The following is a 23,084-nucleotide window of genomic DNA, read 5'->3' as shown; positions in this document are numbered from 1 at the left end:
ATATATATATATATATATATATATATATATATATTAGTATATTTTGGTAGCAGTCTTTCCTGTAGACATATATTATTAAATATGACCGAAAAAGTAAGATTAATAATTCTAACACGAATTTTCTCAATCTTTCGTACATTACGCTTCACTGTTGGAGGTAAATCAAAAATTAATTCTCCAAAATTCATTTTTATTTCTAGTCTGACGCGACACGGGCGCGTTTCGTAAAACTTATTACATTTTCAAAGACTTTAGTTCACAAATACACAACTGAATAGAACTTACGTATCTCCGATTTTATATCTACATTTGAGTGAGGTGGGAGGGGTGATGTGGCATTAACACAAGACAAAACAAGAGGGGATATTAATAGGGTATTAAAAGTATCAACACAAGACAGAACACAAACAATGGGTATTGAATAGAAGTGTTTGTAGAAAGCCTATTGGTCCATATTTCTTGATGCTTCTATATTGGAGCGGAGTCTTGAGGTGGGTAGAATATAGTTGTGCAATAATTGGCTGTTGATTGCTGGTGTTGACTTCTTGATGTGTAGTGCCTCGCAAACGTCAAGCCGCCTGCTATCGCTGTATCTATCGATGATTTCTGTGTTGTTTACTAGGATTTCTCTGGCAATGGTTTGGTTGTGGGAAGAGATTATATGTTCCTTAATGGAGCCCTGTTGCTTATGCATCGTTAAACGCCTAGAAAGAGATGTTGTTGTCTTGCCTATATACTGGGTTTTTTGGAGCTTACAGTCCCCAAGTGGGCATTTGAAGGCATAGACAACGTTACTCTCTTTTAAAGCGTTCTGTTTTGTGTCTGGAGAGTTTCTCATGAGTAGGCTGGCCGTTTTTCTGGTTTTATAGTAAATCGTCAGTTGTATCCTCTGATTTTTGTCTGTAGGGATAACGTTTCTATTAACAATATCTTTCAGGACCCTTTCCTCCGTTTTATGAGCTGTGGAAAAGAAGTTCCTGTAAAATAGTCTAATAGGAAGTGTAAAATAGTCTAATTTAAGAAGTGAAAAGCCATGCAACTTCTGAAGAGACAACTAACACAACACCTATACCCCCTATTAGACTATTTTACAGGAACTTCTTTTCCACAGCTCATAAAACGGAGGAAAGGGTCCTGAAAGATATTGTTAATAGAAACGTTATCCCTACAGACAAAAATCAGAGGATACAACTGACGATTTACTATAAAACCAGAAAAACGGCCAGCCTACTCATGAGAAACTCTCCAGACACAAAACAGAACGCTTTAAAAGAGACTAACGTTGTCTATGCCTTCAAATGCCCACTTGGGGACTGTAAGCTCCAAAAAACCCAGTATATAGGCAAGACAACAACATCTCTTTCTAGGCGTTTAACGATGCATAAGCAACAGGGCTCCATTAAGGAACATATAATCTCTTCCCACAACCAAACCATCGCCAGAGAAATCCTAGTAAACAACACAGAAATCATCGATAGATACAGCGATAGCAGGCGGCTTGACGTTTGCGAGGCACTACACATCAAGAAGTCAACACCAGCAATCAACAGCCAATTATTGCACAACTATATTCTACCCACCTCAAGACTCCGCTCCAATATAGAAGCATCAAGAAATATGGACCAATAGGCTTTCTACAAACACTTCTATTCAATACCCATTGTTTGTGTTCTGTCTTGTGTTGATACTTTTAATACCCTATTAATATCCCCTCTTATTTTGTCTTGTGTTAATGCCACATCACCCCTCCCACCTCACTCAAATGTAGATATAAAATCGGAGATACGTAAGTTCTATTCAGTTGTGTATTTGTGAACTAAAGTCTTTGAAAATGTAATAAGTTTTACGAAATGCGCCCGTGTCGCGTCAGACTAGAAATAAAAATGAATTTTGGAGAATTAATTTTTGATTTACCTCCAACAGTGAAGCGTAATGTACGAAAGATTGAGAAAATTCGTGTTAGAATTATTAATCTTACTTTTTCGGTCATATTTAATAATATATATATGTATGTATGTATATATATATATATATATATATATATATATATATATATATATTATATATATATATATATATATATATATATATATATACACATATACATGTATATATGTATATATGTATATTGGTGTATACTGGCAGTAGGTTTTCTTTCAAACATGTTTCATTGAATATGACCGCATATTCTGTATTTATTATTTTCTGGTTTAGGGCTTCTATCCCTCTAACTATTTTCTTAGCATCAGGGCTTAATTGAAATAGGAGTTCTCCAAAACTCATTTTCGTACTTTTAAGGTGAAGAAAAGAAGTGATTTACTATAGAGTGTATTACACTTATTTGTATAATTTGCACGACGTTTCGAACCTTCATGGTTCATTCTCAAGTGAACAGATCTTACAATACTAGTTGATTTTATACCCGCATTAGGTCAGGTGATAATACAGTGAAGGTGAAAACATGGGGGGGATACATAAGGGATAAACATAGGGGCTGCAGAAGGCTTATTGGCCCATACGAGGCATCTCCTATCTAAACACAAAGATTAATCCAGTGTAATTGGCCTGTTATGTTGGACATTGTCTTCTATGTTGGCATCGATATGTTCTTGTCTTGTCCTTACTAGTAAATAGTAAATATATATATAATATATATATATATATATATATATATATATATATATATATATATATATATATATATATATATATATATATATATATATATATATATATATATATATTACACTTATTTATACAATTTGCACAACGTTTCGAACCTCCATGGTTTATTCTCAAGTGAAAAGAATTTTCAGGACTAGTTGATTTTGCTGAATCAATGCTGAATTCCCATCAATAAGTCGTGAAGCCTCCACTAACAATATAAAATATGATTGAAAGGCATATAAATTAGTGTAAAAAGTGTTGATAGAGTATAGTATTGTAAGTGTTGATGATTATTTAAGCTTTGACAAACAGATACTGTACAGTGTAAATATACAGTAGAAATAATTTTCAATTGTAAATTAGAATTAGAACTCGTGTGAATTAGTAGTAAGCCTAGCTGTTATGTGAAGTGAATGCCTGAAAGTAAGTGTTCATACTGTATGTACCCTGTATACAGTACTGAACAATATAAAACAAGCGCTGCAGAGGATGACGTAATCTTCACAGCTTCGTAATCTTCAGCTTCATTAAAAGTAAGTCAATTTACCAATTTTATTATAGGTTTCCACTCAATTTAACGGCCTCTTTCTTACCGATCTGCTGGTAATAACGACCAGTTTGAGAGACTGGTATATGGACCCTCATATACCGGTCTGGCGGTCGATATTACCAAAGGTTGGTATTGAGTTTGTTTTGGCATCGGCGGCCCTCTCACATGGCAACAAGCCACCGACCTCCAAGGCATTGAGGGAGGGATGGGAGGCAGATTGATGGAGGGAGACATTGAGGGGGAGAGGCAGGGAGAGGGGCGGTGTTGAGGGAGGCAGGGAGAGGGGCGGTGTTGAGGGAGGCAGGGAGAGGGGCGGTGTTGAGGGAGGCAGGGAGAGGGGCGGTGTTGAGGGAGGCAGGGAGAGGGGCGGTGTTGAGGGAGGCAGGGAGAGGGGCGGTGTTGAGGGAGGCAGGGAGAGGGGCGGTGTTGAGGGAGGCAGGGAGAGGGGCGGTGTTGAGGGAGGCAGGGAGAGGGGCGGTGTTGAGGGAGGCAGGGAGAGGGGCGGTGTTGAGGGAGGCAGGGAGAGGGGCGGTGTTGAGGGAGGCAGGGAGAGGGGCGGTGTTGAGGGAGGCAGGGAGAGGGGCGGTGTTGAGGGAGGCAGGGAGAGGGGCGGTGTTGAGGGAGGCAGGGAGAGGGGCGGTGTTGAGGGAGGCAGGGAGAGGGGTGGTGTTGAGGGAGGCAGGGAGAGGGGTGGTGTTGAGGGAGGCAGGGAGAGGGGTGGTGTTGAGGGAGGCAGGGAGAGGGGTGGTGTTGAGGGAGGCAGGGAGAGGGGTGGTGTTGAGGGAGGCAGGGAGAGGGGTGGTGTTGAGGGAGGCAGGGAGAGGGGTGGTGTTGAGGGAGGCAGGGAGAGGGGTGGTGTTGAGGGAGGCAGGGAGAGTGGTCGTGTTGAGGGAGGCAGGGAGAGTGGTCGTGTTGAGGGAGGCAGGGAGAGTGGTGGTGTTGAGGGAGGTAGGGGTTGGGCAACTCCCTGTGTACAGGAGTTGTAGCTGATGTGTGTGGAAAAAGGCTAACATAGTTCCAATCTACAAAAGTGGAAGCAGGGAAGACCGCCCTTAATTATAGACCGGTATCATTGACAAGTGTAATAGTCAAAATATTGGAAAAAATAATTAAAACTAAATGGGTAGAACACCTGGAGGAAAACGATATAATATCAGACAGACAGTATGGTTTTCGATCTGGAAGATCCTGTGTAACGAACTTATTCAGTTTTTATGATCGAGCCACAGAGATTTTACAGGAAAGAGATGGTTGGGTTGACTGCATCTATCTGGACCTAAAAAAAGGCTTTCGACAGAGTTCCCCATAAGAGGTTGGAGGGGTGACAGGTAAGCTACTAACATGGATGAAAAATTTCCTAACTGACAGAAAAATGAGGGCCATAATCAGAGGCAAGGTATCGGATTGGAGGAATGTCACGAGTGGAGTACCACAGGATCAGTTCTTGCACCGGTAATGTTCATTGTCTACATAAACGATCTACCAGTGGGAATACAGAATTACATGAACATGTTTGCTGATGATGCTAAGATAATACAGAAGATAAGAAACCTATATGATTGTCATGCCCTTCAAAATGACCTGGACAAAATAAGTATATAGAGCACCACTTGGCAAATGGAATTTAATGTTAATAAATGCCATGTTATGGAATGTGGAATAGGAGAACATAGACCCCACACAACCTATATATTATGTGAGAAATCTTTAAAGAATTCTGATAAAGAAAGAGATCTAGGGGTGGTTCTAGATAGAAAACTATCACCTGAGGACCACATAAAGAATATTGCGAGAGGAGCTTATGCCACGCTTTCTAACTTCAGAATTGCTTTTAAATACATGGATGGCAATATACTAAAGAAATTGTTCACGACTTTTGTTAAGCCAAAGCTAGAATATGCAGCGGTTGTGTGGTGCCCATATCTTAAGAAGCACATCAACAAACTGGAAAAGGTGCAAAGACATGCTACTAAGTGGCTCCCAGAACTGAAGGGCAAGAGCTACGAGGAGAGGTTAGAGACATTAAATATGCCAAAACTGGTAGACAGAAGAAAAAAAAGAGGTGATATGATCACTAAATACAAAATAGTAACAGGAATTGATAAAATCGATAGGGAAGATTTCCTGAGACCTGGAACTTTAAGAACAAGAGGTCATAGATATAAACTAGCTAAACACAGATGCCGAAGAAATATAAGAAAATTCACTTTCGCAAACAGAGTGGTAGATGGTTGGAACAAGTTAGGTGAGAAGGTGGTGGAGGCCAAGACCGTCAGTAGTTTCAAAGCGTTATATGACAAAGAGTGCTGGGAAGACGGGACACCACGAGCGTAGCTCTCATCCTGTAACTACACTTAGGTAATTACACACACACACACACATACATATATCTCTTCTTCAAACAATAAAATCTGAATTTCCCCTTCAGTCATCTTTCAACAACCCCGACAGGAAACTGGAAGCACATTTGCCAGCCATAGTTGCTCACTCAGAACTTAGCCTACCCGCAGCCCTTAGCCATGGTGTTAAATTTTTTCAAGATGGCTGCTGCTCACTGTAGGTCCCGGACATACAACTCGTACCCAACCTACCGCACACACACCTTTTGAACCTTACGAGATCCTAACATCGCTTACATGTCAGGTGGCGCACCGCCATATTCCGTGTTTTGCAGGGTGATGCAGTTCAGTAGTTATTATAAGCTTCAATAATTTTTGGTAACATCACGTCTACACTCACCTGCCCACCTGCCAGTCAGCCACCAATCTGTCCACCCCCACAAAACTGTCACTCTACCTCCCACTTGCCAGCCCACCCACTCACCTGCCACCATGTCCGCCAGCTCACCACCACTTCCACCTGTCCTCCCACACTGCCCGCCTGCCTACCAGCCAGTTATCCACCCAGTCCACCCGCTTGCAACCTACACGATAGCCAGCCAGCCATCCATCTTGTTGCCCTCCCAAATATGACTAAAATGTTACTGACATTTTAATACTTCTGGATTTAGCTGAGCCCCAGATTTAACGGCCTGGATACAGCCTCATATAGGTCATTAAATTGAGTGGATACTCTAATTACCTGCTTACTATAGAAAATCAGAAATTAGGCAGAGATAAACTAATAAAAGCTCTCAATGAGGAAGGATACAATATATATTATATATATATATATATATATTATATATATATATTATATATATATTTATATATATTATATATATACAGTATATATATATACACACACACACACACACATACATACATATACACACACACATATACACACACGTGAAGTAACACACTTACAAGACCAACTCACGGTGACTTCTGACTTCCCGCAATAAGGCTGCATTTTCAGTCTGTAGTCGTAATACTTCAGACCGAGAATTTTGCTCATCCTGTTCCTTGTTACTACTACCTTCCTCTTCTCTGGGATATAAACTTTTCACAGTAATAGACTCCAATGATTTATCATGGCTATCTATGCCAACACCACTATCGCCATCTCTTGCGTGCGCTTGGGCATCTACGCGAGAATCGGAGATCATGTTTTCAACTTCTTTAACTTGCTGCAGGTTTCTTTTAGCTATCTGAAAAACCTTTTATCACTTAATATATGCAAGGTGCTTAACTTTGTGATAAAATTAAAATTAACAAGAAAAGCATCACTTTTAATAACACTTTACTTTCTGTTTATTTAGATGTTTATTGAAGCAAAGCATAGACAATGTCTTACATTTCACCTTTGTAAATGCACATTAATGACACTTCGAACACTTTATGTAGGGCATACGTAAATTTGTGTATCTATGTATTTACGTATGTAGGTTAGCTTAGCATTTTAAAAGCCCCAAATCACCTTCTGTGGTTGATTGTTCAATAAACCCTTGAACTATATGTTTAACACATCTCTAACCCTGTCCATGGAGAACAGAAGAAAATGTATATATGCTGGTTAGCATTGTAAATGTGTGGCCACGTCTGTGGTAGAAAATAATAATAATAAAAAAAAAATATGGGCTCAGTCACTCGCATATCAAAGAGAAAAGGAATGGAAAGGGACATGACAAAATAAAGGAAGAAGAAAAGATATGCAAATGTGGAACGGAGCTGGAGAAACTGCTGAAATTTACACAAAAATGTGAGGACAATGATAAGAAAACTGTTGTGTAACAACAGTTCTGAAAGCAATTAAGAACTAAGCATTTGGCAGAATAAACAAAGAAAATTAATTAGAGGAAGTTGAAAGTAATCAACCTATCTCCTGTTTAGACAAGACTTTTTTTTTTTTTTTTTTTTTTTGAGATATATACAAGAGTTGTTACATTCTTGTACAGCCACTAGTACGCGTAGCGTTTCGGGCAAGTCCTTAATCCTATGGTCCCTGGAATACGATCCCCTGCCGCGAAGAATCGTTTTTTCATCCAAGTACACATTTTACTGTTGAGTTAAACAGAGGCTACAGTTAAGGAATTGCGCCCAGTAAATCCTCCCTGGCCAGGATACGAACCCGTGACATAGCGCTCGCGGAACGCCAGGCGAGTGTCTTACCACTACACCACGGAGACTGTTAATTACGGATTACTTGTAGTAACTATGTGTACTACAGTACAAATATTGACATACTAAGCAATTAGATAGTAGAATTTGGTACTATTCACATTATAGAGGCCCCCCCCCCCCCAAAAATGAAGCTAAACACAAACTTAAGGGGCCAGGAAATGAAAAAATATTTGAATTATATGGAAATTACTTGAAAATGTCAAACAAATCTCCAATTGACATCAGCGTCATGAAAGTTTCATCCCAATATACAGTACTGAAAATTAAATTTATACGAATCTAAAAAAAGTTTTGTGGATAAGGAGAAGAGGTTGTATTAAGTGGAACTAGGGGATAATGCAGTAATAAAGAGATGCAAGCACCTGTCCAGAGCACAAAGAAGAAGAAGAAGAATAGTAGTAAGGAGGGTCAACAAGTGTATATGCAGCTGGTGCCTTTATACCACTGCTCAGTAACACATAATAACAAATAATAAAGACGAAGTATGCTATTATGCTGTAGTTTGATATATATCATATAAATACATTGCCCAATACCAATATTTGTTACTTCTATCAATGTAAAAAAAAAAATTGGGAGGGGGGGATTTTTTTTTGGGGGGGGGGGGATTTTTGGGGGGGAAGGGGGATTTTTTTGAGGGGAAGGGTTTTTTTTTTTAGATTTTTATTTGTTTTTCCTTTCATTATAATCTGTCTTTGTTATAGCTTCTACAACTTGGAGAATGCATACTCACCATTAACTGTGTGAAGTTAGAACGAAATTGGTCAACAAACAAATCGGCCACAGGCGGCAGAACTTGTAACTTAATTTTTGGGGGCAGATTTTTTCACAGATTTCAAACTATTTTCTTTCTCTTTAGATTATTTTGATGATCAGGGACCAGATTAGGGCTTTAACACTTATATAAAGTATACACATATAGCCCCCCTAAATCATTACAATTATCCCTAATTTTTGCTTTTTGAGGGATAATTTTTTCTTTACAGTACTGTACTTCATTTCAACTCATATTGACCTACAACTTTCACATATTCGAGAATGAATGCCAAGAAACGTTTATTAAGATATACTAGTAAATTAATGATTTAAAACTACCTTATTCATTGTCAATAATTTCAACTTCAATTATCTCTAAAACTAGAATTACAACAGAGTCAGCTTCAAAAAACCAGCATTGAATGTATGAAAGCCATTTTCTGGATGAGCTCCTGAGGCACCCCAGAGCTATCCAGGCTGATATGTAACTACCCAAACGAAAATTAGCAAACAAGCATGACTCATCATGTCGCCAGGCTGCTTTCTGCGCAACCCCCTCCTTCCCCGGAAGGGGGAGCCCTAGACCCTCGTACCGATCACACCAGCTGTTCTTAGACGATGTCAAAAACATGCGAAAACACCGCCGACTGGAGGAAGGAAGGGAGGGAGGGAGGGAGGGTGCCAGGAAACCTCCTGGTCACACCCAAAAAATAGCAATTCATTAAATTCAATGCTGGTTTTCTAGGGGAGCTCTGCCGGCTCCCCGAGCCCGGAGCTACCTCACCACAGATAAGGAGGAAGAGGAAAGCACCCGGGAGGCGATGCTACGCACTCAAAATTCAAAATCAAGACAACTGGCAAAACTGAAGGACCCTGTGGACAACCCAGGAGACCCAAACCCCGGAACAGGAATGAAGGGAAACCGGGACAACCAAAAGCGCGAGCTCTTGAAGATGTCCACGGTTGTTCCGGCAATATTTCTTATAGTCGCTGGGAGGACGTTGAACAACCGCGGACCTCTGATGTTTATACGCTATGCTAATGTCAGACTTTAGGATCAGTCATGTGTATGGAGTTCTACGGGCCTACTGGGGACCACGAGCCAGAACCTGGCCCCCCTCAGAAGAGGCAAGGAGAACAATGGCCTATAGAAACCCCCGAGTGATTAGGAGTCAGGTCACCAATTTCATGGAGACCAATGACCTTCACAACCCAGGCCAACATGGATTTCGAGCGGGAAGATAGTGCCTCTCACAGCTACTTGAGCACTACGATAAAGTCACTGAGGCATTAGAGGAATAACAGAATGCTGATGTGATATACACAGACTTCGCAAAGGCTTTCAATAAATGTGACCATGGCGTGATAGCACACAACATGAAGTCAATGGGAATAACCGGTAAAGTAGGACGCTGGATACTCGGTTTTCTGTCAAACAGGACTCAGCGAGTAACGGTCAACCATATAAAATCTAGTCCAAGTGCAGTTAAAAGTTCTGTACCTCAGGGTACAGTCCTTGCACCGCTGCTTTTTCTTATTCTCACATCAGATATAGACAAAAATACAGCTTCGTATCATCCTTTGCAGATGACACAAAAATCAGTATGAAAATTACCTCTGCTGAAGACATTGAAAAACTTCAAGCTGATAATAATAAAGTTTTAAACTGGGCATCAGAAAATAACATGATGTTTAACAGTGATAAATTCCAGGTACTCAGATACGGTAAAAATGAGAACCTTAAACATAATACAGGGTATAAAACACAATCAAATGTACCCATAGTAGGAAAACAGCATGTAAAGGATTTGGGAATAATGATGTCTGACAACCTAACGTTTAGGGAGCATAACCAAGCAAATATTGCGACAGCCAGAAAAATGATAGGATGGATTACGAGAACTTTCAAATCCAGGGATCCCATCACAATGGTTGTACTCTTCAAGTCACTTGTGTTGTCCCGTCTTGAGTACTGCTCAGTACTCACTTCCCCCTTCAGAGCAGGAGAGATTGCTGAAATAGAGGGAATACAGAGAACATATACGGCACGCATAGACGCGATAAAGCACCTAAATTATTGGGATCGTCTCAAAGCCCTCCAAATGTACTCACTAGAAAGAAGACGAGTGAGATATCAAATAATATACACCTGGAAGATACTGGAGGGCCAAGTACCAAATCTACACAGTAAAATAACAACGTACTGGAGTGAACAATATGGAAGAAAATGCAGAATAGAACCAGTGAAGAGCAGAGGTGCCATAGGCACAATCAGAGAGCACTGCATAAACATCAGAGGTCCATGGTTGTTCAACACCCTCCCAGCAAGCATAAGAAATATTGCTGGAACAACCGTGTGTGGGCCTGTGGGCCGCTCCAAGCAACAGCCTGGTGGACCAAACTCTCATAAGTCAAGCCTGGCCTCGGGCTGGACTTGGGGAGTAGAAGAACTCCCAGAACCCCATCAACCAGGTATCAACCAGGTGTGGTTGGAAGCATTCTATGTTTACCATCGTCCGGGTCAGGCACCCAGAAAGGTACGCGTCCCTAAAACAAACCCCAATTCTGGTGAAAATTGCTACTACAAACTGAACAAGTGGATAGAACTTCCCTAAAAGAAACAAGCAAACGATCATGATGTCACACGTCGCCGCGCCGCTGTTTGCGCACCTCCCTCCTCCCCAGGAGCCCCAGACCCACCGCGCCGGCTATCCACCACCAGCTCTAAGGCTGATGCTAGAGGCTGAGGTCGTGTGTTCTGGCTCTGGTGGTTGTTTCAGCACTGTACCTAGAGTGTGGTGTCTGTCTTCTAGGTGATGCGTGAACCGGGAGTTATTCTCCAGTACTCGGGCTGCATGCGCCTAGGGTTTCCTTCCCTAGGTGCCCTGTAAGTACTGCCCTTGGGGCTTGGGATTCCCTTCCACAAGTTCCTTGGATTCTGCCCCCTGCTAGGCTGTTTACTGCTTGGTTTTTGGTCGCCCTTTGTGTGCTAGGGTGTTCTGTCTCCCTTGTTCGCCTTGGGGTAGGGGGCAGTTTGCACTGGTAAGGGCGTAGGGATACTGCGCAAGTTGTTTTCACCAATCATAGGGGCCGGCTCTGTTCCGCCTGGGTACGCTGTCCTCTTGCGGGGTTTTCTTTTTCATTTTGTTTGTCTGCTTGGTGGGGGGAGGTCTGACTTGGTTCTTGCCCCCATGTGTACTGAGTACTCTTCCTTCTTCCAGTGGTTCCCCCTGTTAGGTCCCCAGGAGTGTACACGTCCCGGGGGTTCAGTTCTTAGAAGGTTGTTTGGTAGACTTGGGTGGCGGTTACCAGTACCATGCCTGGGATCATCTTGGCGTGAGTCACTATTGGTAAACACTCGGGACCCTGGGAATCCCCACTGGGATGCTCGGGTCCAATGGATGTGACCGCGGAGTCCCCCCTCACTTTGTGCGAGTTCGAGGGTTGCTCTGTCCCCTTGTCTCAGGGTAACTCACTGTTTTGCCTCCGTCTGCTGCCTGTGGGGTCGGCGGAACCTTCGCAGGGCTGCAAAGCCCTGAGAGTTTTGTTGCTTGTTTGTGACTTGATTACCCAGTCTTATGCTGACTATGCGGGTACAGGCAGCACGGGCGTTGCACGTCGCGTTTCAGTGGTGGCAACGTGCTAGGTTTGCTACCTGGAAGCCCCGAGGCTGCCCTATTTAGGTTGGTGTGACAGGGCTTGGGGGGTGTCGGTCGCTTTGGTTTTGTTTCCATCCGCGCCCCTTGTCTTTTCCCTGTTGTGGTCTAGTCTGGTCCTCCCCCTCCTTCCTCCCTGCATCCGGATCCTTACCGTTTGTGAGTTCGGGGTTGGGGTGGGGCTTTGGTGGTCTTGAGACTCGGGCGGTCTTGGCATTTCCCCTTCTGGAAAGGCGACGGAGGCATTCGAGCTTGTCCCTCTGGTCGTGTTGTACAAGTCTGCCAGTGGGCTCCTTTCCTTAGTATTTTTCCGGCTGCCCTGGCTTTTTCTTGTGAGGCTGGGGCTTTGGGGGGGACCGCTCGACCCTGGGGCCTGCCGTGTGGATTCCCGGGGCTGGAGAGGGGCTGACTTGGGGTTTCAGGCCCCTTTGGACCCCGCCGGAGTTTTCTACCCTTTGAGCGGAGCTTGCAGTTCCGGGGTGTTGGGTTCTTCTTCCCCCTCTCCATACAAATTGTTGGGTGTCGGCCCCTCCCCGTGTTCGGTTCCTTGTCCCTTGGGTCCGTTGTTCCGTCCTGGCAGTGGGTTCTCTTCTCCATTTTTTCACTCTTCTACCTTGGGACGGGGACTTTTCCGTCATGTTCCCTTCTTCTCGGGGTTCTACATGACTTTAGGTCTCGGGTGCGACTGTGCTTTTCTGTGCCTTCGTGCTTAGTGCTTGCTTCTGTGTGTTCTCGAAGGTTCGAGAAGGTTCGCTTCTCCCCGTATTATTGGAACGTCTGTCGTCTTCCGGTCGGGCTTCTCTCCAGTCCTTTCTCGGGCTTGTTGGTCCTCTTCTGTGCTTCTCTGTTTTTGGTCCTGTCTCGTTCCTTTTGTTATTCTCTTCTTCTGTGCTCTGTCTCGGCACTGATCGTTTTCTTTTCATTCTCCTAGTTGGCGCCTTCGGACCTCGTGTCCTGCACATGTGCTGTGGAAGTTTGTTTTGGTCTGGGCGGTGTGCACAAGTGCTGGTGTACTGTGTCCTTTTCTCACGAAGCTCCAGGGAGCCTTTTCGGCTCCCTGGAGCTTCAGGAGCCAAAGGGGCTTTTCCCAGAAAACAAAAAAAATTAGAGTCCTAGAAAAGCAATCCAGAACCGAAGGGGCCACGACAAACTGAGGAGAAGAGAGAAAAGAGAGCACCCTGACCAGGACGGCTCAGGTGATATACGAGCAGGCCAGAGGCAAAACAACCCAAGAGACAGTGTACGGAATGGAGCAGAAGTAACATTAATACCGAACGCAAATTGCAGGGGCTCCGCCAGCATTGCACGATTCGAGGCAACAGGATTCAGCATAAGATGACAGTCCTGGAACAACCATGAAAGGAAGGACAAAACAACCCTATCAGAGACCGAAGTACACCTACGCAGCGATAGGAAAAACGAGAAGGACCCCCAAGAAACTTCATACTGCCGCCGAGATGAAGCATGCAGGTGGGAGACCAACAATGAAGCCACCCGTGCCCCATACAAAGGATGAGAGACCCAAGTCAAACTCCAGACGAGAAGACTTGAGGAGAAGAACGAACCAGCCTCGTACCGGACTGTACCGATCTGTTGAAAGAGGCGGAGCCGCGGGAAGACCCTCGGGTTCGTACACCAAGCAAGCAACACCTGAAACCAAGGCTGGGCCGGCCACCAAGGACCCAGAAGGACAACTCTCCCCTGGTAAGTCTCCAAGTGAGCCAGAACCTGGAGCAACAGTTGAACTGGGGGAAAGCGGTACAGATAACCCCACCTCACCCAGTCCTGCCTGAAAGCGTCGACCCTGATGGCCTCGTAGTCGGGGAAGGGTGTCGTGTATACCAGGAGATGCCTCGACCACGTCGACTTGAAAAGATCCACTTCCGGAGGCCTGAATGTGTGGCAGAGCCAACCGAACGAGTTGGCGTCGATCGCCCATTCCGTGGACAGGGGAATGAACTGGGACAGGCCATCCGCCAGGACACTGGCGGAAAGCGCGAGGGGTCTGGGGCTTCCCCGCTTCCTCTCCTGGGAAAGGGAAAGCTGCGCAGATGGCGGCACGGCAAGTGGCGACGTCATGCTTGTTCACTTGTTTTTTTTTGGGGGAGTTCTGTTAACTTGTTTGACTTTCAGTAGTAGTTTTAATCAGAATAGGGGTTTGTTTTCAGATACTTACTTTTCTGGGTGCCTGACCTGGCCAATGGCAGACACAGAATGCTCCAAATCACATGTGCTATTCTACAGGCCAAAGTTCCTCATGCCTCTCTGAGGGAGCAATGTTCTGGCTCGTGGTCCTTGGTAGGCCTATAAATTCCATTCACATTGACTGATGCCAAAGTCTAATATATTACATATCAGCCTGGATAGCTCCAGGGAGCCAAAGAGGCTCCCCCAGAAAAGTATTTGTGTTTTTACAATTGCACACTTTAAGACTTAATGTTTAATAGATTTATTAACTAGTGTTTGAAATACTCCAGAATAAAGCAGCATATTACCTGCTCTTGTTGGGCAATGAGTCTTGTACTTATTTTTCGTAATTCTGCGATGGCCCTCTCATGCTCGGCTATTACTTCATTCTGTCTCGCTATCTCCCTCTCTTGTTCTCCTATCACTTTGTCTTGTCTTGCCATCTCCCTCTCTTGCTCTCCTATCACTTTCTTCTCTCCCGCTGTTATCCTAAAATATGAATGCATTTTAAATTTAAACAAAAATAGAATATTAATGCTGTATTAAAATCATTTGAAATGATTTACTCTCTACACTAACATTTTAACATTTTTAGCATTACAAGCCACAGGCGTGTTCCCAACTGTACTTTCCGGTCATCCCGTTCACCAGCACAAAACATTTATATTTTCCTAATATTTTCTCAGTTTTGGGCTTACTAAAAATAAACTGAATGAAAATGTTCATAAATTAATTTGCTAGGGTATCGATGAGAAATAAAATGCTATTTAATAATTGAATTAACACTTTGGCGTACCCCGCGCGCCACCCCTCAACTGTGCGATTTGGGTCCCAGCGTTTCACGGGAGCGCGCGTTAATTCTGAAAAGTGTATACTCTCTTCAACTTTGTCACCTCAATTCTCATCCTACGAGATTAAATTTGGTATCATTGTGTTCGCAATAGAATTCTCTACAGCACTAAATGCATATAAACTCCAAAAGCCCAGCTAATTACCCACAGCAAACAGAGAAAGTGCGAACGAGTTACCCAGGAACGCGCAAAAGCGATAAAATGTGTTCACTCTTTTCACTCTGGTCACCTCAATTTTCGTCCTAGGTCTTTCATTTTGGTTTCAATGGGTTCGCAATAGAATTCTCTAGAGGAATATTAGCATATAAAATAAAAAACCTGGTCACGCTCCACCCGCCGACGAGTTGAAGACGGGCCACGCGTTAGCCGCGAGTGAGCGCCCAGACACCTTCCAGCTACACTCCCAATTCCTGCCCACAAATGTTTAGTACAATGGGGCCTCGACTTCCGATGCTAATCTGTTCCCAGAGACGGATCGGAAGTCGAAGCGAATTTTCCCATAAGAAATAAAGGGATTTGAATTAATCCATTCCCCACCCTCGAAAATATTAACATAAAAATACATTTTATATTGAATACAATGTTTTTTTCTAACTACAATACAGTCCCAAAGTTACTCTTACCTTTATGAAGGGCTCTTGATGGTAGATGGTGATGAGGAAGGAGGAGAGTTGTTACTGTTTGGTAGGGGAGTCCCCTTCCATTATCACATCAGGCAGTGATGTTTTCTCTGGGTTACTCACTCTCCTACGTTTTGCCTGAATACCACTAGGACCTGGTTGTGGTTCAGTGCTTGTTTGTCTCACTACAAATTTGTCAAGAGACATTTGTTTTTCCCTTCGTTTTAACATTTGTCTGTAATGATGCATCACTTTAGCACCCATAATGTCCTTTTTCTTAGCCAGTATGGTGGATATCGTTGACTGAGATTTGTTGTACTGCCTAGGCAGTCCAACAACCCGCACACCATCTTCATATTTACGAATGATCTCTTGTTTCTGCTCTATGGTCATCCTTACATGGGATCTCATATGTTGAGTCTTACCACTGACTTTCCTGGGACTCATGGCGTATTATATAATAATTACTTTAATGTTCAAAATGCAAAAAATCACCACAAAAGCGGAATTTCTTATAGGCGCGATCGTCACTAAGCGGGTAGCTGTAGTAAACTGAGGCAGGTCGGACCGCGTGACCGGAACCGCGCGCTCGGCCGACCCGAACATGTACCAACAATTATCGGATGTCGCGTCACATTTTTTGATGAAATTTATATCGTTACTCGAATTTATCGTAAGTACTGTAGGGGCAATCGGATGTCGAGGTGCCACTGTATTTAGTATTTTAGTGTATGTAGTATTATAGTTTAGCATTCTTTGTGTAGTAGTTGTACATCACATAAGCATTGTAGATGGCCATTTGCACAAAATAGAAGGTCATTTTCTTCGTCCATTTGTGAGTTTTCCTTATGAAGTGATAATATTTGATCATTTGGTCAAAGTGATCAACACCTTTCATGTTTGTATTGTAGTCACAGATTGCATTCGGCTTGTTGACAGTTACCAAACAGTCCCCAAAAAATGGGATAAAAACCTGATTTTTGGCAATTATTTTAGTGGACGACGCAGCATTGCGTCATCCCCGAGATTACCGACAGTAAACAGATGACGCAATGCTGCGTCATGCCCGGACTAAAGTGTTAATTAATATGACAATACTGAATACACACATTTTTATGAACATTATCATTTCAAATAAATTTCTCAACATTCCTCATATATTTTTCAACATAAAAATAAATCATATGGAAATGAACACACAGATTATCAATCTACATTACTGTAAAAAGAATAACAAAACTTCATATTTTTCTGGCAGGTAATTTGAAAAGCACAGTGAAAATTCTCACAAGCAGAGCAACTGATGATAAGACAGTTAGCCGATGATCCCCGATACATTAATTGGTACCCAGATATACTATACTACATTGCTCTAATAAATATAATTAAAAAAAAAAAAAAGATTTTCTGTAATTTTTAGATGGATGACATTTTAGCTTCTTCAGAATGGTAAAATGTTAAATATATACAGTGGCACCTTGACTTATGATTGCCCCAACTTAAGATAATTTCGAGTTATGATGTAAATTTCATCGAAAAATGCGACTCAATATCCGATGGTGCCATCGACTTACTATATTTATTGGTACACATTCAAGTCGACCGAGCGCGTGGTTCCCGGTCACGCGGTCCGACCTGCCTCAGTTTACTACAGCTACCTGCTTAGTGACGATCGCGACTATAAGAAATTTCACTTTTGTGGTGATTTTTTGCATTTTGAACATTAACCCTTAACACTTTCGCCCGGGCATGACGCAGCATTGCGTCATCCACTTTAAATAACCGCCAAAAATCAGGTTTTTATCAGATTTTTTTGGGGACTGGTTTTAAAATGCGCGCCGATGTCTTCCCATTTTCCTTGTTGCGCCTCGTAGCCTGCAGGCGACTCGACACACGCCGTCGGCCCATTGTTTTCGCTCCACTGTTGTGACCAATGTCGCCTCCCCTCGCATCTCAAATGTGTGAACATTTCGGCTATTTTCCGTGGCTATATTTCCTACTGCAGCTTTAGAAACTATCTACGCTTACTCCACGATGGATAGTGATCATGAACAAGGCCCTTCCAGGAAGAAATTTGCGAAAGAAAGGCTTGAAAAGGGCGGGAATTGGGAGTGTAGCTGGAAGGCATCTGAGCGCTCACTCGCGGCTAACGCTTGGCTCGTCTTCAACTCGTCGGCGGTTGGAGCGTGACCAGGTTTTTTATTTTATATGGAAATGTTCCTCTAGAGAATTCTATTGCAAACCCATTGAGACCAAAATGAAAGACCTAGGACGAAAATTGAGGTGACCAGAGTGAAAATAGTGAAAACATTTTATCGTGTTTGCTCGCTCCTGGGTAACTCATTCGCACTTTCTCTGTTTGCTGCGGGTAATTAGCCGGGCTTTTGGAGTTTATATGCATTTAGTGCTTTAGAGAATTCTATTGCGAACACAATGATACCAAATTTAATCTCGTAGGACGAGAATTAAGGTGACAAAGTTGAAGAGAGTATACACTTTTCTGAATTTACGCACGCTCCCGTGACACCCTGGGGCCCAAATCGCACAGTTGAGGGGTGGCGCGCGGGGTACGCCAAAGTGTTAACATGCTCGGGGTTTAATATCCTGTCATCCCCACAGGCGCATGTCATTTTGAAAAAAAAAAAATTATTTTTTCTTCCTAACCTGTTAATTTGTGTTCACTGATCACAGGAAAAATAATAACAAATTCGTAAGTGGCATATATTGCCCGCTATAGGGCGGGGAAGTCTGGCAAATTATAGGCGCTGACTCATCATGCGTCCCAGACGGTCTGTTGCTCGCCAGCTGTCAGGCCGGAGTTGCCACAAAGAGATAATTACCTAATTATTTCAATGTCTCTGATTGATTTTTCATAGTTTTTTTGCTGTAATATTATTCAATAGTGTGTAGTTTGATATATTTATATAATAAAATGAGTGAATCATCGCTGTACTCAAAAATATGGTGTGCATATTGTTGTTTCAATTATGTTCATCAATCAGTGAACAAATACTTTGTCGGTTATTACACTATAAGCACAGGTTATATATAAGTATCTGCATGTTTTGTTCACCATAACGAACCACTAAGTAGCTATTATGAGTCAAAAAGTAATAAGGAGTGACCGCCGTGTACCAGCCAGCCACTCCCGCCCTCCCTCCAGTCATCTGACTCACCCACATTCTCCTCCCACAATGCTGTTTTTTCTATAATTCACTATATACAGACGTTATATATAAGTATCTACATGTTTTGTTCACCATAACTGTACATCTAAGCTTGTATGGTGAGTAAAGGCACAAAGACGTAGGACCTCGCACAGTCAGCTGATGGCTGCCTCCCTCAAGGCCAGACGCACTAATATTTCTCCTCCAACAATACTGTGTGGTGTTATTACGCTATATACACACATTATATATAAATATCGACCCGTTTTATTCACCATACTTGTACAAATAAACTGGTATGGTGCCCAAAGACCATCGTGGTAACCAGTAAACAACACCGTCGTCTGCACGGTGGCGTAGTGCAGACGACGCCACCGCCCTCACCAAAATGGTGGCTCCAAACCTTCTCTTGCTGTTTATACCCTCTATACACACGTTATATATAAGTATCTACATTTGTGTTTACCATAGCGAACCACTAAGCTGGTATGGTGAGTGCAGTCAATAAAAGGTGGCCACACACAGTCAGAAGACATCGCCACCATCCTCCCTCCTACAGCATTACTCCTCCCTCCATGGCACACAGCACTAAATATCACCCCAATCCTGCTATTATCAGAACCCTGGTCAGTTTTATCACAGTCAGGGGTCTTCTGTAATAATATCATCGCTACATAATAGCATGAACAAGTATATTTTGGCATTTTTAGGCGATGCTGTGGTCACAAGCTGAACAGCAGTGCTGTTAGCTCATGCTGCGTGCGTCAGGCTTGGTTGCTCACTCAATACTGAGGGCAATAACACCCTTGAGTTTGGCCCACGATTTTTTTTTAAAATGGCGTCTGTTTACAAGAGCCCTGATGAAGGTGTGGAGAACCCTGTGTATCTGCGGGCCGTTTAAATCTTGCGTAGTGCTCCAACACATCATAGGACGTGATGCGCAGTTGACTGGTACAACGTCCAACACGTCATATGACGTGATGCGCACTTTAAGGGTTAAAGTAATTATTATATATCACACCATGAGTCCCAGGAAAGTTAGTGGTAAGGCTCAACATATGAGATCCCATGTAAGAATGACCATAGAGCAGAAACAAGAGATCATTCGTAAATATGAAGATGGTGTGCGGGTTGTTGGACTGCCTAGGCAGTACAACAAATCTCAGTCAACGATATCCACCATACTGGCTAAGAAAAAGGACATTATGGGTGCTAAAGTGATGCATCATTACAGACAAATGTTAAAACGAAGGGAAAAACAAATGTCTCTTGACAAATTTGTAGTGAGACAAACAAGCACTGAACCACAACCAGGTCCTAGTGGTATTCAGGCAAAACGTAGGAGAGTGAGTAACCCAGAGAAAACATCACTGCCTGATGTGATAATGGAAGGGGACTCCCCTACCGTAACAACTCTCCTCCCCCCCTCATCACCATCTTCCATACGCCATCAAGAGCCCTCCACAAAGGTAAGATAAACTTCGGTACTGTATTGCAATTAGAAAAAACATTGTATTCAGTATAAAATGCATTTGTATGTTAATATTTTGGAGGGTGGGGAACGGATTAATTCAAATCCCTTTATTTCTTATGGGAAAAATCGCTTCGACTTACGACATTTTGACTTATGTTTATGTCACTTATGTTTCAGCTCCTCGTTTTTGCCATACCCGAGTACCTGGAATTTATCACTTTTAAACATCATGTTATTTTCTGCTGCCCAATTGAAAACTGATAATATCTGTTTGTAGTTTTTCAATGTCTTCAGCAGAGGTAATTTTCATGCTGATTTTTGTATCATCTGCAAAGGATGACACGAAGCTGTTACTTGTATTTTTGTCTATATCTGATATGAGAATAAGGAACAGCAGTGGTGCAAGAACTGTACCTTGAGGTACAGAGCTTTTAACTGCGCTTGGACTCTATTTTATTTGGTTGACTGTTGCTCTTTGTGTTCTGTTCGACAGGAAATTGAGTCTCCAGCATCCTAATTTACCAGTTATTCCCATTGACCTCATTTTGTGTGCTATCACTCCATGGTCACATTAGTCGAATGCCTTTGTGCAGTCTGTGTATACAACATCTGCATTCTGTTTTTCTTCTAATGCCTCAGTGATTTTGTCATAATGGTCAAGTAGCTGTAATTACCTAAGTGTAATTACCTAAGTGTAGTTACAGGATGAGAGCTACGCTCGTGGTGTCCCGTCTTCCCAGCACTCTGTCATATAACGCTTTGAAACTACTGACGGTCTTGGCCTCCACCACCTTCTCCCCTAACTTGTTCCAACCGTCTACCACTCTGTTTGCGAAAGTGAATTTTCTTATATTTCTTCGGCATCTGTGTTTAGCTAGTTTATATCTATGACCTCTTGTTCTTAAAGTTCCAGGTCTCAGGAAATCTTCCCTATCGATTTTATCAATTCCTGTTACTATTTTGTATGTGTGATCATATCACCTCTTTTTCTTCTGTCTTCTAGTTTTGGCATATTTAATGCCTCTAACCTCTCCTCATAGCTCTTGCCCTTCAGTTCTGGGAGCCACTTAGTAGCATGTATTTGCACCTTTTCCAGTTTGTTGATGTGCTTCTCAAGATATGGGCACCACACAACTGCTGCATATTCTAGCTTTGGCCTAACAAAAATCACGAACAATTTCTTTAGTATATCGCCATCCATGTATTTAAAAGCAATTCTGAAGTTAGAAAGCGTGGCATAGGCTCCTCGCACAATATTCTTTATGTGGTCCTCAGGTGATAGAAAACTATCTAGAACCACCCCTAAATCTCTTTCTTTATCAGAATTCTTTAAAGATTTCTCACATAATATATAGGTTGTGTGGGGTCTATGTTGTGTGAGAGAGGATTTTCCCGCTCTAAATCCATGTTGGCCTGGATTGTGGAGGTCACTTGTTTCATATTGTCAATTTCTCTTTCAAAATCTGTTACACTCGTGTTGATATCAGTTATATTTATAGGTGTTTGGATATCACGCATAAAGAAGTTGTCTGGATCTTCAACTTTCATGCTGTTTATCGGAGTGCTAAACATGTCCTCATATAATTTCTTTGTAAAAGTTGGCAAGAACAAGTGAGAGAGGGGAACCCATAGCGACACCAAAAGTTTGAGAGTAGTATTTACCGCTGAAAATGAAAAAATTAGTCAATACAGAGTCTGATGAGTTCAAGGAAAATGTAAGTGGGAAGCGAGAGAGGAAGAAGGCCCTCAGTCGCCTTCTGTCTAAGAATAGAGAGAACATTATCATGGGAAACATTAGTAAACAGAGAGTCGACATCAAGACTAAGCATCTTATACGAGGGCTGCAGGTGCAGTCTTTCTATGAAGTCCTGAGAGTGACGAAGGTGGGCAGGCGAAAAAGTGCCAAGGTATGGTGTCAGAGTTTTAGCTAGCCAGGAGACAAGAGGATAGCTGACAGAGCCTCTTGAAAAAATGACAGAACAAAGAACACCAGGTTTATGAGTCTTGGGTAGACCACAGAGATAAGGAAGAGAAGGGCAGACGATACAGAACCGTTTAAGGAGATCGGAGTCAGGAAGACAAAGACTAGAGAGCTGTCTTAGTTTGCGGTTGAAGGAAGTTTTAAGGCGATCCAAAGGGTTAGAAGTCAGAGGGGCATATATGCAGGAGTCAGAGAGCAAGACATCTACTTTCTGGAGGTGGTCCTCATGGTCAAGGACAACCACTGAATTGCCTTTGTCAGAAGGAAGGATAAGAAGAGAGTTGTTAGATTTCAGGGAGGCATGGGCAAGCTGGAAGCGACGAGGAAGGTGGTGATTTTTAGAAAACAAGCTGTCAAGAATGGGGGATAAGGGCCCCTCTAAAGGCAGACAGGTCCAAAATAGTACTAGAGTTAAAATTTACAAACTTTTCAAAGGAACTAATGAGGTCAATGCCACAGCGTGGGCCAGGGGAGGTTGCAAAAGAAAGACCAAGTCCGAGAAGTTCTTGCTGGTGCTTAGAGAGAGGGGAAGATGAAAGGTTGGTAACACAGCCAGAGTATTTAGCCTAAATACCAAGTATTTAGCCCAAGTACAGTGCCTGATTTCCAA

At 42.7% G+C, this 23,084-nt stretch overlaps 1 protein-coding gene across 6 annotated transcripts in view; it reads right to left on the bottom strand.

The window, feature by feature from the left end:
* LOC123767981 (uncharacterized) overlaps positions 1–23,084 on the bottom strand; it is a 54,030-nt gene that overhangs the window by 5,763 nt on the left and 25,183 nt on the right. For 4 of the 6 annotated variants that reach the window (XM_045758230.2, XM_045758231.2, XM_069306536.1 and 1 more), the window contains 2 exons: positions 14,690–14,870; positions 6,526–6,818 (listed from right to left, as the gene is read on the bottom strand). In XM_045758230.2, coding sequence (XP_045614186.1) covers positions 6,526–6,818; positions 14,690–14,870 — 474 coding nt within the window. The remainder of the gene's footprint in view (positions 1–6,525; positions 6,819–14,689; positions 14,871–23,084) is intronic. The other 2 variants (XM_069306538.1, XM_069306539.1) reach the window with 1 other exon arrangement.

This window comes from Procambarus clarkii, chromosome 58 (genome assembly GCF_040958095.1).
Source record: "Procambarus clarkii isolate CNS0578487 chromosome 58, FALCON_Pclarkii_2.0, whole genome shotgun sequence".
Lineage (NCBI taxonomy): Eukaryota > Metazoa > Arthropoda > Malacostraca > Decapoda > Cambaridae > Procambarus > Procambarus clarkii.
Note: the sequence above shows the minus strand (reverse complement) of the source record. Positions and strands in the feature narration are given on the sequence as shown.